Source organism: Cynara cardunculus, assembly GCF_001531365.2.
Source record: "Cynara cardunculus var. scolymus isolate 2C chromosome LG 11, CcrdV1, whole genome shotgun sequence".
In the NCBI taxonomy this organism is placed as follows: domain Eukaryota; kingdom Viridiplantae; phylum Streptophyta; class Magnoliopsida; order Asterales; family Asteraceae; genus Cynara; species Cynara cardunculus.
This window is the reverse complement of record NC_037538.1, coordinates 8,028,293-8,043,398: the sequence shown is the minus strand read 5'-3', so window position 1 is coordinate 8,043,398 and position 15,106 is coordinate 8,028,293. Positions and strand designations below refer to the sequence as shown.

Here is a 15,106-nt window from a genome sequence, read left to right as displayed (position 1 = left end):
ATGGGATAAACGAACAAAAGAAATTGGGTGTAACCAACGAAAATGAATAGTCTAATTAATTTAATGTTTTGATAATAATTACATCAATAAAAAAAAGCAAAGTTCGAGAAACGAAAATTAGATTGCGATGCCTAAAAATGTCATTTTATTGTTGGTGTTTTTTCTTACAAAATTACAAATTAAAAAACTATAAAAAAACATAAAAACAAAAACAATCAAAATTCTCACAAAATTCTAAAGCCTCAATGGAGACTTCTTCTTAATCCAAGTTCCAATGCCTTCTTACATATAATGATAAACTCGTGTATACTCTTCTGCCATAGATGAGAGATGGAAAAGAAAAGGGGAGAGCGTACTAGTAATTTAAAGCTCGTACATGGAGATGGAGAACACATAAATGAAAAAAAACCAAAGATTGAATGATTTAAATATTGAAGTTGAAACGTTCCAAGAGAAATGGAAGAGTTTTTGAGTTAAATGTGAAAATTAATTGGWTTTAAATATTGAAGGTGAAACGTACCAAGAGAAAGGAAAGAGTTTTTGAGTTAAATGTAAACATTAATTTGTAAAATTACTAAGAAAAAAAAAGTCAAAATGTGGAAAAAAGAGAAAAATAGGATCTTTGAATCGAGGAGATGCCACGTCAACCTATCATGATTTTGCTTTATAGATATATATAGATATAGATAAAATAGACGGAATCAAACCATGTTTGATTTATTTTTTGTCTTAATTCGATTCAAATGGATTTTTGGTTATTCAAACTTAATTTGATAAACTACACATGGGACAAAATTTTGTTCTGCCTTGTCTTGAACTGTCTAACGAACCCAGAGAGAGCAAAAATGGTACAAACAGACCCCATGAAAACAAATTCAATAGACAAAATGTGAGAGTCAAGATTTTGCAGCAAAATTAACAAGCAGGATGGAAAACTGTGACAGTAACATTCAGGGATGATTTTTTTTTTTTGACAATGATTGAAAGTGAACGTTATAGGAATTCAATTGTTGCAAGACTATGCTTCCATTATACAAAAATGTTGCTAAAATCTTTCATCAAACAAATGAAAAAGACTTCACCCAAGTACCATTCTTGTGAATCAAAATGCCATCTCTTGTATTTTTAGGTACGGTCCTCCCTTATCGCGGCACACTCAGACCCATTTCTGGAAACGAAAGAGTTGAAACAAACTGCATCAGTAAAGATAGAAACATGCGCATTTGAGACTCGATAAATAGTAGATCAACAAAAGTATACCAAAGGCATGCTTAGCCAAAAAAGATTTAGAGATCATACAAATGTCTTGTCTAGACCTTTCAGTATGGCAAACTGAAATTTAGAGAGTTATGTCATGATAGGTGGACACTGGCAAATTATCCATCCTCTCCGCCCTAACTTTTTTTCATGGGTATCCCAACTTTGCATATGATAGAACGCCAAAGAAAGTGATCTCGTGGGCTTCTGAAAAGAATTTTTTTTATGATTCCCGTTAATGTTACTAATGATACGAATCATCACCCATCATCACGTGTGAGCATGTGATGGTGAGAAGGATGCTTTTCCTATTGCTACAAGATTACAGCATGTAGCCTTGATGCTTCTGAAATATTCAACCATTGCTGTTGAAGACGAGGGATCTTAGGATCGTGTAAGAATAGAAGTTAAGATGAGAAGTGTAGGAAAGGATTTGGACCCTTGATCACTTTTAATCCCAAAACAACCCATGAATTGCGCTTTAGAAGGGAATTGTTCCAGTGTATCTCATTAATGTCGATCTAGTGGTTATCTGCAATTAGGATTGATCCAAGGGTGGAGATCCCTTCATACCCTTCTCACTATAACTTCCATTCTCACCGGAACCCAACCCTACTGTTGAAAATGTAAGTGCAGTCAAGACAGAAAGATGTACTCCGTACCACCTCTTTTACATGCATGTTTTCATATTCCAAATCTTTATCCTAAGGCATTAGACTAAAAATAACCGAGAACAAAGGTATAAACAATCTATTACAGGAAAACAAAAAAGAGAAATCTAACCGGACAAACTGCTTTACATCCATAAGTAATTATTAAAGACTGAAGATCATGCCATACCACAGATTTGCATCATACAACGTGCACAATCGTGCAAAAACCAAACAAGTCAAGAAAATTCTAAAATGCTTTCCACAAAAATTACAAATCTAATACTTGGAATAAGTTATTGGTGAACAGCCAACCTGTATGAAAGGCCTTGCACGTAATCATTGCTTATGGTTAACTCATAATAAAAACCATCACTTCTTTTATAAACAGGTCGAAGCATAATAACCTTTAGTGAAACATTTTCACTTATAATTAACAATCTACTGCTTTCACTGTGATCTATTGTAATCCACTGTGGATTTGATTTAACCTAAAGGCATGATTAGTGTAGAACATAGTTTAAGGCCAGAATGTATTTTTCATGGTGAAAGAAGATGAACATAAACTAATCTACTGCTTTTACTGTGATCGATCGTAATCTCTCTCATTACTTCATCTATTACTATTTCCAGCATATGATTCATATTCAATTTAGCCACACCCTGGTTATACGTGGTATATGTGCACAGTTAATATATATGTGTATGTATATGTATAAATTTATATGCAAAAACGGATAATTAACATGGCAACAAATGAAACCTTTATTTGACAGAATGATGGAGATATTGACACTGCTGGTATAACTTGCAAGAATGCCATTTTCCCATTCCAAAAGAAGCCAAATAACAAAGACATACATATGTTAAAGAAAGCATCTGCATATTGGTTATACATCTTCTATAATTGGCAAAAGGGTAATTCTGGAATGAACTTTGCCATAGAAGAAAAGATTGCATTCATCAGGGACAACCCAAAAAAATATTGTTGCATTTGTTTTGTCAAGGAGATAATACTATATTACTAGTCGGTCATCATCCCCACAACCATGCCACCATTATTTTTTTACCATCAAGTTTTTGCGAAAATGGACTTCCAGGATTCAGTTTTTGAAATGTACCTTTGAAGAAGTATCAATATGTATAAATCCAATAGACAAAATTCAAATAACAACCACTGAAGATCAAATATATTTTAAGTGCTTCAACTTTAACTACTACAAACCAAAACTGGATTTGGGGTAAAACCATTATGTGTTGGAAATGAGACTATTGCTTATTCCAGTTCTCAAAAGGGACTTCTGTCACTAATATGATCATGTTCCTGGTTAAGACAAACAACCCACTGGATAAACTCACTCAATTTAATCCTAATATAACAATTTCAATCCAAAGAAATATCAATAATCCTGCAAGATAATCTCACTCAATTTAGTCTCAAATCCTAAAAGATATATGAATGATCACATTCCATCCAATTCCAATCCATCAAACAACAAGTCTGATCATGAAAGCTTGAGTGAAATAAAACAAAGTAGTATGCTTACAGATAAATATAACAGAGAAAATGTCAAACTCCCGGGTTTGCACTGGAGAGCATACCCTGAGACAAAGACCTTGATCCCTTCGAGTCTATCCCGAGGCACGAGGTCAATCGTGCCGATGAAACAGCTGTGTGTAGGGGCAACAGAGATTGCACACAACCAATTCGAGAAAATGATCTGCAACAATAACAAATCTTGTTTTTCAAACTTATTCACTGCGACTTGAAAGAAAAATCAAACAAAAAAAACCCTAAATATGGAACTGGAAAAGAAATGATGTGTAGATATACCTCGAGACAGTTGTTGTTGAAGAGGAACGAGGAGCGAGAGATGGAATCGAAGTGGGTTTCGGAGAAGGAGTAGACATAGACTTGAAGAGTATAGAAGCTGGTCTTGAAATTGAGCGATATCGAGACGCCATTGCTGTGGAAGGAAGCACCGTTAGGGTTACGAATGGAGTAAAAGGTTTTAGCGGGCTTTGCCTTAGCATATGCCAACAACACTACAAGTGATCCCTTTCTATTTAATCAAAGGGATAGTTTACTGAACGCTTTAAGCAGATTATTAAAAGTTTATTCAAGTAACTATTTAGCAAGTCATATTATTTTATCGAATGATATATTGAAATGATCAAAAATCTTATTCGGTAAAAACTAGACAAACACCACAAGTTTTAACCGGTAAGTGAACCGGTAAGTGAAGACGACGACTCCTACCATGTTAAACACTTATTAGGTAAATTGTTGTATACAATATTGTTTTTATGTACTAAAGTCTTATCCGGTAAATAAGTAGTACCGTTAAATTATATCGATAAACATTTAGTAAAGGATAAGTGTCGGTAAACGTCCCCTTTAGCTTGATCGGGCTTTTAAACCTGGGCTGGGCCGAACTTTGGGTTCATTAAACTTGTACAAATTTCAAATTTTCTATTTAAAAAAAGTGAATATTTTATTTTTTTATTCGTTAGTTAAAGTTGGAAGTAGACTTGCCTTGGTTAACAACCTGAAATCCATTTTGAGGGAAAACCCATGCATCTGAAGTAGACTTGCCTTGATCAACAACCTGAAATCCATTTTCATGGAAAATCCACCTTACAATCAATTATATACATTCTTTCGTACATCCTATTCACCAATTAATACCAAAAATGCAACCCTTACCGGAACGTTTCACCGAACGCCTCATCCGATCACTTGAGCACCGCATTCGTCTCCTCCACCGTTCCAACTCCCACTTCTTCATCCTCGGTGCCACCGGGAACGTCTACACCGTCACTCTCTCCGCCGCCCCCTCCTGCAACTGCCCTGACCCCACCACCCCTTGCAAACACATTCTCTTTCTCTACATTCGCGTTCTCTCTCTCTCCCCTGACGACCCTTGTCTTCGGACTCGCACCCTCCGTCCTTGTCAACTCACCCGCCTCCTCTCCGCCCCCGTCTCATCTGAAACAGTCGCCGGTGCAGCCATACGACAACGTTTTCATGAATTATACCTCCGTCGCATTGCTACCACGCCACCGGTAATTACGGTGGAAGATAATTCCACGTGTCCGATTTGTCTGGAGGAGATGGGGGTGGGTGGTCGGAGACTAGTGGCGTGTGCCACGTGTAAGAATCCTATTCATGAAGAATGTTTGATGGCTTGGAAGAATAGGAGATCAAGAACTTGCGTGATTTGCAGGGCAAGGTGGAGAAACATAGACGAAGAAGATAGGTATATTAACCTCTCGGCTTATGTTAGTGAAGACGATGAAGTGGCTCATAATAGTACGGGACAAGATTATTGTGGGGTTAATCTTAATCAACAATGATTAGTTCCAAATTAATAAAAGAAAAGTAAATTATGTTTTAGTCCATGTAGTTTATTGAAAATTATTGTTTTCGTCTATGTATTTTCAAATTTACGATTTCAGTTTTTCTAGCTTACAACTTGATGTTTTTTCGTCTTTATAGTTCCTCATGCTTAATAGTAAACTATCGACGGTGTTAGTCTTAGAGACAAAAACTGTAATGAACAATGAACGACAAGAACAAAACCCTAATTTGTAAGAACAAAAAGGAAGTCACAGTTTTTAACAAACCAGATAGACTAAAATTGTAGTTTGCTCTAATAAATATGTTCTTAATTCTTTTTGTTTTTTTCCTTTTGTAAATTTTAGAATTTATAGATGGTTAAATCGATTTGTAAATATCATTTAAAATGTGATGATAATTGATTCAGGTGATTATGATTACGAAATTTGTTATTAAATTATTGAAATTTGTTTATATAATTTATATGTTATCATAGTGCATCTTAATAATTTGATCACCTCTTTCATGCTCAATTTATTTTCGGTTCAAATATATGTGTTCGGTCGGTATCTATAAATGATATTATGTACACGTTTATTAATGATACATGATGCACATGTTTTAGAAAGTAACATTTTTGGCCATTTGTGAAACCAATGTCCCAAAAAGATCGTATCATAAGATGTAGTTGTCAAATTGGGATTGTCGAATTTTAGATGATCTGTACAATTAATAATTCAATTTTTTTTATTAAAACTAGTTGTGTACCCGCGCAATGCGGCGGGAGCCATGAATTTTAACGATTTTGAAGTTCCATTGGTTTTATAAGATAAGATTTAACGATGATATAAGTCACACTTGGTCTTTACATATTAATACAATTTGAATAAATAAGAGTTATGGTTCCAATTACAGACTATCGATGAAAAAAAATTGTATGACAGTTTAAAATCCAATATATTTAAAATTCAACATATTTAAACGACTCCACAAATGTGTTCGATTTACACCAAGAGCAAAGAACCAAGAAACTTGAGTTTTAAGATAAACACTCAAAACCAATAAAGAAAACTACAAATTTGACATATCATAAGCCATGAAAAGACCAAAAAAGATGGGTTTTAAAATGAAATTTTAACTGCTTACTCTATTTCTTGTCCAGAAACTCATATTAAGGTTGAATTAATACATGTATATATATATTTCAAAAAAACCCAAGAATATATTAATTCAGAACATAGTATACAGTGCAATTTGGACAGCCTAACCCCAAAATATATAGTATATATATAAATAAATAACTATAAAAGTATAAATCGTAAATATTAAAAATATTTTTTTACRGTATATATAATATATAATAATATAATTAAGTAAAAAACTATTCAATATTGGACTTATTTCGAAGGTATTAACGAGACGATTATAATGGTTTAACTTGTTAAAATAAAAATGTATTTTTTAAACATGTTTTAATTGATATACAATTATTTATGTTAATTTGATAAAGGTTTAAAATGAAACATTTAAAAGTAAAGAACGTAAAGTAAATTAATTAAATAATACATGGGTATAAAGTATAAATTTAAAACTATAATTTTAAAAAAATCGTTTGAATGTGAGAGGGTGAGTGTATGTGAAGGGGGAGAGGAGGGGGTGAAAAAGTTAGATAGTATAGATAAGGGTATCTTGGTCATTTAGTATTTTAAGACTTTAAGAATTTTGCTAAATTTGCTTTATAAGATAGTATAGATTAAGTGTCAAAGCATGTGTTATTTCTTCTACTGAAAAATTATATATGTTTTTATACATCCTAAAATTTATGAATTAAATTGGTGAAGTGGTTGAAACTTAAAACAGATGCAAATTATACATGCTGCTCTTTGAATGGCTGGATCTCAACAAACTTCATAGATGTTATTGACACACTTTTAACACAAACAATTGATGGCTATATTGTTTTTTTTTTTTTTTTTTTTTTTGTAATTTATTAATACACAGTGGAGTTAATCAATCAAAACTATTTTGGCCTTCTGTAAATTACAATATTTTAGATTTTTTAAATATATATTATTTATGGTATGATATAAATTAAAATATAATCTCTAAACCCTATGCATCAATTTTGACTTTAGTTTATGTTGCCAATTTTGACTTTTTATCTCCAACTCTTAAACACATTTTGTCCATTAGTATATGAGTTTGTAACAAAAATGATGTGTAATCATTTGTTTACGCCGACTTTGATTATAATTTTTAATTCACGTATATAACTTTTAAAATAATATATTATTATTTTAAAAAAAATTATTTAAATCTTTAAAATTAAAAGTGAAACAGAACAATACATTGAAATAAGTTTTTATTTTATAAATCTGTATAGTTCTGAAATATTAAAAAAAAAAAATTGTTAGTTATCAAATTTTTGAAGAAAAAAATATCGTATTAATAGAATTTAATGCTTATTTTTTATATTTAAACATGTTTTATCAGTTGATTATGAATTACTTATATAAAGTTAAGTTGTATTAATGATTTGTAAAAAAAATACTTGCATATTAATAAAAATCAAAATTGTTTTATATGGTTTAAATTTAAATAATGTTATGATTGTTATTATCTGTCAAAAAAATATGTATTCAGACAAGAGAACTATATACTCATGAATTCTTATTTAATACCCAAAAGAGATGATACGTGTTGAAAGTTGTTTTGTGATTCATGATAAGTGAGACAATTAATTAATTGCTTAATTGAATTGTTAATTGATACTAAAAAAGCGATGTGAGATTTATAGTAAATGGGATAAATTTATTTTTGATACTTTTCATTTTTTTAATCTTTTAGTTTAATATAAATTTATCATTACAGTTTACGATTTTATGTGGTTTTGATCCCTTTCACTAACGTATGTTAAAGAAATCGGTTAAGTTTAGAGTAATTTGGTCTTTTTTTACCTTTTTAAAATTATTTTTCAGTTTAAAATATAATTAACACTTTTTCGGTCCATATGCTTTTCTTTTTTTCCTTTTCCCACCCTCATCCTCTCCGATGATGAGTAGATGACCACATCTGCCCAGCCTCACGTCCTTCCCCTCCGGTCATCTTTTCTAACAAACAAACTCAAATCTAAAATAACTCGGAATTAATTTCATTACAAAACAAACTAATATACTACATGCATATGTATGCATATTAAAGTAAAATAAGATAAAAGACTAAATTACCCATTGAAGTAACAAAAAATTTAGCATTCATTAGTGAAAGGGACCAAAACCAAACACAAATACAAATTACGATGGCAAATATGTACTAAATGAACTCTAGGAACCGAAACTAAAAAATCAAAAAGCACAAGCACACAAAAAATAAGTTTACTTTAGTAAACGTGTTATATGTGCATCTGTTTGTATACAATCAGATTAAATTATACATTAAAAAGGTAGAAACGAGTTTTGATGTTAATGTAGTATGACTGCAAATGTGTTTAAGCTTGAGCTTGATTCGACGTATTAGACGAAGCTCGAACTTGATTTGATAGCTCAATGATTTTTTTTTTTTGTGCATGCTTGATTTTGACTTGAGAAATATTTGAGTTTAATTCGGTATCTCAAATAGTTTGAAAATATTCTTTAGATAAATGTTGGAAAAACAAGTCCGATCCCATTTCCGAGGGTTCTTGAGTTGATATTGTGACCAATTTCCGAGATTTAAGAGCTTGATTAGTTCATAAATAAATATTATAACTACGTTCGATTCAAGCTCAGCTAAAAAATGTGCACCAATTTTTGATGACAAATATATACGTACGGCTTGAGCGAGTTCTTATAAACTCAACAAATCAACTCATACGTGTCGAGCTCATATTTGTGCTCCAATTCGTCACGATTTGGCTCGATCAAGCTTTAATGAATATGAATCATTTGCAACCATAATGATAACTATTTGACTTTGGGTTTTTATTGAGTGACGTATAAATTAAGTAATGGTACTTTTATGTTATTAATAATTTGGTCATTGAACTTTCAAAGTCTATGTAAAAATTATTAAAAACTCAAAAATTGATGTTTACTCTAAACGTTACTTGGTCGATAACGAGTTGTTGAAACATTACGTTAGTTTTTTTTGTGTTTATTTACAAACAGTGAGAAATTAAACTTTGTGAAAAATAACGTGTAGGAATAAAGATTGATTGAGTTTATATGTTAACATAGTACATCGAAAAACAGAATTTCATTTTCTTCTTCTTAAGACGTACTTTTAGCTTTGGTGCTGCTATCTTTTTCTTTCCAAGGGACGGGGTTGGGGTGCCACAAATGGAGCTCTTATTGTTCTAGACAAGTCACCAACTTATTTGACCTTTTGGTAATGGGTAGGCGTCAGGCCTCATACATGGTCTTACGACTTTGCGGTCTCTTTATGTTATACATATCTGTTTGGGGTTGAGGCATCAGTCGTCTCGGTTCTAATCCATGAACCAACAAAGAGAAAAATTTACCCGTTAGTTGTATTGTTCGATCAAACAAATCATTCGAGCATCTTCAACAGATTCTCTAAAATAGTGATTTTTGGGATTTTTGTTTCAACAAATTTGTAAAGTCTTTTTTTAAATTGAGAAAGAATGAGAGAGACGGTGAAATTTTCTAATTTGGAGAACTCTTCAAAAAATGATTGTTATTTATTTATTTATTATTTCTACTAATGAAAATATTTGAAATTAAATGTTTCTAACAGAAAAATAATATTTTAAAAAATTATATTGAATATTTTGATAATACAATTAACACTGTAACCTCTAACATGAGAAGCTGTCGGAAATGGATTTAAAGAATTATACAGAAAAATAAGAGATTTTAAATAATTAGTTTGATACTAATATTAATTTTTTGTTTATGATATATTTATATTTATATTTTATTTAAAAATAAAAACATTATCGTTTCTCAAAACCACATAAAACCGTATTGTAACATCGACTGAACATTAAAATCGAGATGTATCTCACTGTATTATGCGAGTATCCTTCTAGTATTATATAAAAATAAGGCGAAGGATCATGTAGAATGAGAATTAAGGTGAGAAAACCTATTATATTATATAAAAATAAGGCGAAGGATCGTGTGAGAAAAAAAGTTAAGGTGAGAAACGTAAGAAAAAATTTAAACTCTTGATCACGTTTAATCTCACACCCACCATAAATCACGTTTTTGATACGAGAATTGATCAAATACATCGCAATACATACGATTCTAATGTCCATCCAAAGATGAATATCACTTTTGAAGTTATCACCGGAACCCAACCCATAAAAATAAACAGCTACTTTTTTGTCATTCCCAAATTATTCATATTCAGGGCCGTTTCTTAACATGTTAAATGTGAGATTTTGATCAGGGCCTCTGAAATTTTGGGGCCCAAAATTACATGTGTTTAGTGTCTTTTTATCGACCTGTATAAAATTATAGCCAAAATTATTTAGGTTCAAACCACTAATAGTTTGGTTTTAGGTTCAAATCATTATTAGGTTTAGTTTTAGATTATTATTCGTTTTAGGTTTAGCTCATTTTTGTTCTTAACATATATATTCTTTTTTATCTCGTTTATACAATATAATAAAAAAAAAATTAAATGTAACCTGACCTAAAAAAAATTGAAACGTCCCTGTTCATATTAATAAAAGTCGTTGATGAATACTATAAATACGTGAATTAAAACACTGTATGGGCATACGCAAAGAAGTGGAAGTTGGAGCCTGGAGGTGTGATTTTATGAGTGGCTTTTCTTGTTCCCTTAACAGAGAAGCGTGCTCCAGCCGGAGATCATGATAGAAGCCGGCACATATGTTGATTCCGGTAGTATATCTCGGAAACTAATTGCTATTACTGCAGGAGATGCTCACACACTCGTTCTCACCGGTAATCATATCTCATCTACAAGCTGTTATCTATCTATTTACTCTGTAATACACAAATTCTCAGCTAATGTGTTTTGGACCTGGATTTTATTTCGATGTTTGATATTGCGTGTGAAGGTGATGGGAGTGTATATTCATGGGGAAGAGGAACCTTTGGCCGGCTCGGTACTGGTTCCGAGCTCGATCAGCTTTTTCCTGCTAAAATCGAATTTAATTCAACGGATAGGAGAGACAGGGTTAAAATCGTCGGAGTGTCAGCCGGTGCTTATCATAGTCTTGCTCTCTCCGGTAAATTTCACGTTCTTTACTTTTGCCGTATCTAAGAACCCCAAAAATAAGCAGCACGTTGTTTTCAAATCCAATTATGGCCATTCATAAGTTAGAAATATTGTGAATTAGAAGGAAATGATATCAGACATATGTACGTATAATCCTGTTGTATCAGATAATTGAGATCGAAATGATATAATTTCAACACAGAATTGTCAAAATTGGCAATACAAATACGATTGATTAGAGTCTGGTCACTGGCCTACCTTTTTCTTTCTCTAATCTTCCAATTTTGTTTCAGATGATGGTTCAGTTTGGAGCTGGGGTTCCAATACTTGTATCCTTTGTGTGATGATACTTACATGTTTATATATAAAACTATGCTTCATGTTTATGAAGAATTAGCTTTAGTGGATTGTGTGAACATAAGATTTTCGAAAAGCATAACACAAGTCATTTCCTTAAGCATGTATGATATTGCTGAGGTTGCCATGAGGATTACAACATTTCCCAAAGGCCAAAACTAAGGCTTCTGTAGTATAAATACATATTTTGCATCCTTGACATCAACATAGATGGTCAACTCGGGGTGAACGTAGAGAATTCCTTGGTTCCATCTTTGGTAGAGGTGTTCCAAGGTCTAAGCACTCCCAGTTCCATGGCTGATGGATCTATAACCAAGAGTGAAACAGGACTCAAGGTGTGGAACTCAAACTATCTTCTTCGTTATAAAATCCACTTGCTATCTTTTCATATCTTCTGAATACTTATGCCGGTAATTAACTTCCCCTTCCAGATTTCTTCTGTAAAAGCTGGAGGTATGATATCTCTTGCAATAGATGATATCGGGTCTCTTTGGATGTGGGGAAACTGTCCATCACAAGATAGCCCGACCGAAGGGGAATTCTCATTTGTCACCACTTCTACTCCAATACCCGTTTGGGATTTCCATGGCCACACTGTGGTTAAAGTGGCATGTGGAAATGAGCACATTGTAGCATTAGTTAGTGCTGGAGAAACACATAAAAGTGGTGCTGATCTTGTATGCTATACTTGGGGCAACAACAACCATGGACAACTAGGCCTAGGAGACACAGAGATTCGAACGAGTCCTCAAATGGTTGAAACATTCAGCACAGAATCTCCTTGGGCAGCGTATGAAATAGCATGTGGAGCATTCCACACTTCTTTACTCGCGTATAAAAAGGGAGACGGTGACATATTAAAAAGTGTATGCTGGACTTTTGGGCTTGGGGAAAATGGACAGCTAGGTCGGGGAACCACCAAAAAGGCATTACTCCCTGAAATGATTACAACTTTACCTGTAAACGTGTGGTTAATCTCTGTCGATTGTGGATTATTTCACACTAGTGTAGTTTCATCGGTTGGGGATGTTTGGTCATGGGGAATGGAAAACGGGCTAGGCCTTTGTCCTGAAGGAACTTCTATAGAAGGTCATAGTGGAGATGCTCTTACTCCTCGAGTGATCCCATTTGATGGTCAAAACTTTCAAGAACCTGTACAAGTCGCTTGTGGTGCGGCCCATACCGTTCTTCTTGCAGACAGCGGATATAAGCTTTGGTCATGGGGAAGAGGAAGAAGTGGGGTTCTTGGAAATGGCCAACTAAATGATTCTTTTGCCCCAAATCTTGTGTTGTGGCCTCCCCTAGAAGAAGATTTCAAAGAAAAGAGATCAGAAACAGAAACCATTGGCACTAAGAGCAGTGACAAAATAGATGCCAAAAGGGATTCAAAAGAGATGGAGAAGGAACTAATTGCAGCAATGGAAGAGATGAACCTCCTTCGTTTGAAACTATCCGAAATGGAGCGTTATGCCAGCATCCTTCATGGTTCAATTTTTGGGAAGCCATTTGAAGAAGATAAAGATATAACAGTGTCTTTAAAGAAGTCTGCAGGTTCATTTGATATTGGAAAAGAATGGGAGAAGATGTTAGATTGTTGTGATGATGGTGAGCTTTTACGTCTGGAAATGTTTCACCGTAACATGATTGCAGGCGTTAAAGATAAGATAATGAAGCGAAGGATTAAAGAGATGATCAAGGAGTGTCTTCAATCTTCAACAAGGAGTGATACCATGATATGAATATTTTGAAGGTTAGCATGTGTTTGATGTTGTAAAGTTTGTAGATATGAGGGGTGTAAAAATATGCAGTTTGAATGTATGCAGTATGTGCAAACTATGAGTTGATAAAAGTGTGAAGTTTGGTTGGTGTGTTTTTTTCCTAAAAAAATTATATAGATGACAAAAATCATGCATTTAAACATGATCATATTCCATGGGAGGCTGTTCTAAGGTTCAGGATAAAATTTTTTAATGTAAGATTCCCATGTTTCTTCTCTGTCTCATCAATGGAATTAAGACACACTAGATTTTTATTTATTTTAAAATTATTTAATTCATGTTCACGTTCTCTCTTAACACGGCTGTACATTTGGTGGGTCGGGCAGGTTCGAATGGACAAACTAAAAATCCTACTGGATTTCATACAGGAAACCAAGGCATGAATTTTGGGTTTCAGATTGCTACATGTTTGGATTGGTCGAGTTTTAGGTTATGGTCAATCAGTTTTATGGAAAACATATATATTAAATTGATTTTGAGGATGAATTTAATTGATTGAGAAAATTGATTAAATCGATAGTATGTTTATAAATTAGAAAAGAGTATTTACCTACTGGAATTTAGGATTTTCAGATGATAATTAGATAAGGAAATATATTTATATAATATCTTAAAACTATATACATATGTATTCGGGCTTTCGGACGGGTCAAGTGGAAAAATTCAAACCAACCCGATTCTTTAAAAATCGGATTTCGGATTTTGAGTCAGTCGAATTTGCAGAAACACTTTATTTGGTTTTAGTATGGTTCGGGCTTTGCAGGCACTACTCTAAGATTAAGACGTAGAAATTTGGGAGAGGTTTATACTGCCAACGAGCCAAGTGGCCAACTCTGAAACATAGCTTTGTGAAATTTATGGGCCTGGTAATCATCAGATTAGATTAGACTTAGAGTATGAGCCATTGGAGTTTGGGTTTTAGAAGTGGGCTTTTCAATAAGAATGTGGCATGGCCTCGCTGGGCTGGGCTGGCTCTGCTAAGTGCTAACTAAATCCTAAAATTAGAGAGTTTGACTTAAGTCAAACAAGATATTGGTTTCTAATAGAATTCTCTAGCTTGAACACGAAATGGTAACATACAAAGTCCTCATACCATGCAAATATGATGATTCAAAAACCAATTACTCATCCAACACAAATAAAAAAGATGTAAAGTTAGAAGATAATACCCAAATTTAAGTGAAAACTCAAATCGAGAGAAAACCATAGACGGAGGAGATATCCACCGGTGAAGTAATACGGTTACAATGCTTCTAAATAAAGAGAAAATCTACAATGGCGAGAGTGTGTTTATGGAGATAAATATAATAATAGCATGACTGTGAAAACGTATTCATCTATCGACGATCTATCTTGGCAAAATTCTCTGTTTTAAGGATACATTCAAAAGAAAGAAAATCGAGATTGCAATCTAAATTGGTGAAGATGTTGTTGTAAAAGACGAGTCTCTCAAGCAAATTATCCTATAATTTGTGGGTATTGCTTTCTAGAAGATCGGTCGAAAAAGAGTGGGAATCCTAAATATTAGAAAC

At 33.1% G+C, this 15,106-nt stretch overlaps 3 protein-coding genes across 5 annotated transcripts; 2 read left to right on the top strand and 1 right to left on the bottom strand.

Moving 5' to 3' along the window:
- Positions 1–879: 879 nt before the first annotated feature.
- On the bottom strand, positions 880–3,940 carry LOC112521478. Of its 3 annotated transcripts, none has more exons than XM_025130363.1 (3): positions 3,742–3,940; positions 3,455–3,628; positions 880–1,168 (listed from the first exon to the last, which is right to left on the bottom strand). In XM_025130363.1, exons 1-2 carry the CDS (start codon positions 3,870–3,872, stop codon positions 3,478–3,480), a joined length of 282 nt encoding a protein of 93 aa, XP_024986131.1. In that variant the 5' UTR covers positions 3,873–3,940; the 3' UTR covers positions 880–1,168; positions 3,455–3,477. The 3 variants fall into 3 exon arrangements, with proteins under 3 accessions (XP_024986131.1, XP_024986132.1, XP_024986130.1); XM_025130364.1 differs by having other exon boundaries at positions 3,510–3,628; XM_025130362.1 differs by lacking the exon at positions 880–1,168 and adding an exon at positions 1,391–1,464 and having other exon boundaries at positions 3,510–3,628.
- A 661-nt stretch (positions 3,941–4,601) lies between these two features.
- Positions 4,602–5,264, top strand: LOC112521691 (mitogen-activated protein kinase kinase kinase 1). Its single transcript, XM_025130684.1, has one exon. It carries the CDS (start codon positions 4,602–4,604, stop codon positions 5,262–5,264), a length of 663 nt encoding a protein of 220 aa, XP_024986452.1.
- Positions 5,265–11,058: 5,794 nt separating this feature from the next.
- On the top strand, positions 11,059–13,700 carry LOC112521847 (ultraviolet-B receptor UVR8). The gene is made up of 5 exons (XM_025130839.1): positions 11,059–11,162; positions 11,279–11,449; positions 11,733–11,768; positions 12,007–12,131; positions 12,228–13,700. Exons 1-5 carry the CDS (start codon positions 11,069–11,071, stop codon positions 13,533–13,535), a joined length of 1,734 nt encoding a protein of 577 aa, XP_024986607.1. The 5' UTR covers positions 11,059–11,068; the 3' UTR covers positions 13,536–13,700.
- The last annotated feature ends 1,406 nt before the right edge of the window (positions 13,701–15,106 follow it).

Bases quoted from the DNA above. Each gene is read 5' to 3' on its own strand.
- LOC112521478 (XM_025130362.1), bottom strand. From the start codon at position 3,872: ATGGCGTCTCGATATCGCTCAATTTCAAGACCAGCTTCTATACTCTTC. The intron at 3,629-3,741 runs GTATATCTACAC...TTATTGTTGCAG, and splicing joins TCAACAACAACTGTCTCGAG to ATCATTTTCTCGAATTGGTT. The intron at 1,465-3,509 runs GTATGCTCTCCA...AATTCTTTTCAG, and splicing joins ATCAAGGTCTTTGTCTCAGG to AAGCCCACGAGATCACTTTC.
- LOC112521691 (XM_025130684.1), top strand. From the start codon at position 4,602: ATGCAACCCTTACCGGAACGTTTCACCGAACGCCTCATCCGATCACTT.
- LOC112521847 (XM_025130839.1), top strand. From the start codon at position 11,069: ATGATAGAAGCCGGCACATATGTTGATTCCGGTAGTATATCTCGGAAA. The intron at 11,450-11,732 runs GTAAATTTCACG...ATTTTGTTTCAG, and splicing joins TCATAGTCTTGCTCTCTCCG to ATGATGGTTCAGTTTGGAGC. The intron at 11,769-12,006 runs GTATCCTTTGTG...ACATCAACATAG, and splicing joins GAGCTGGGGTTCCAATACTT to ATGGTCAACTCGGGGTGAAC.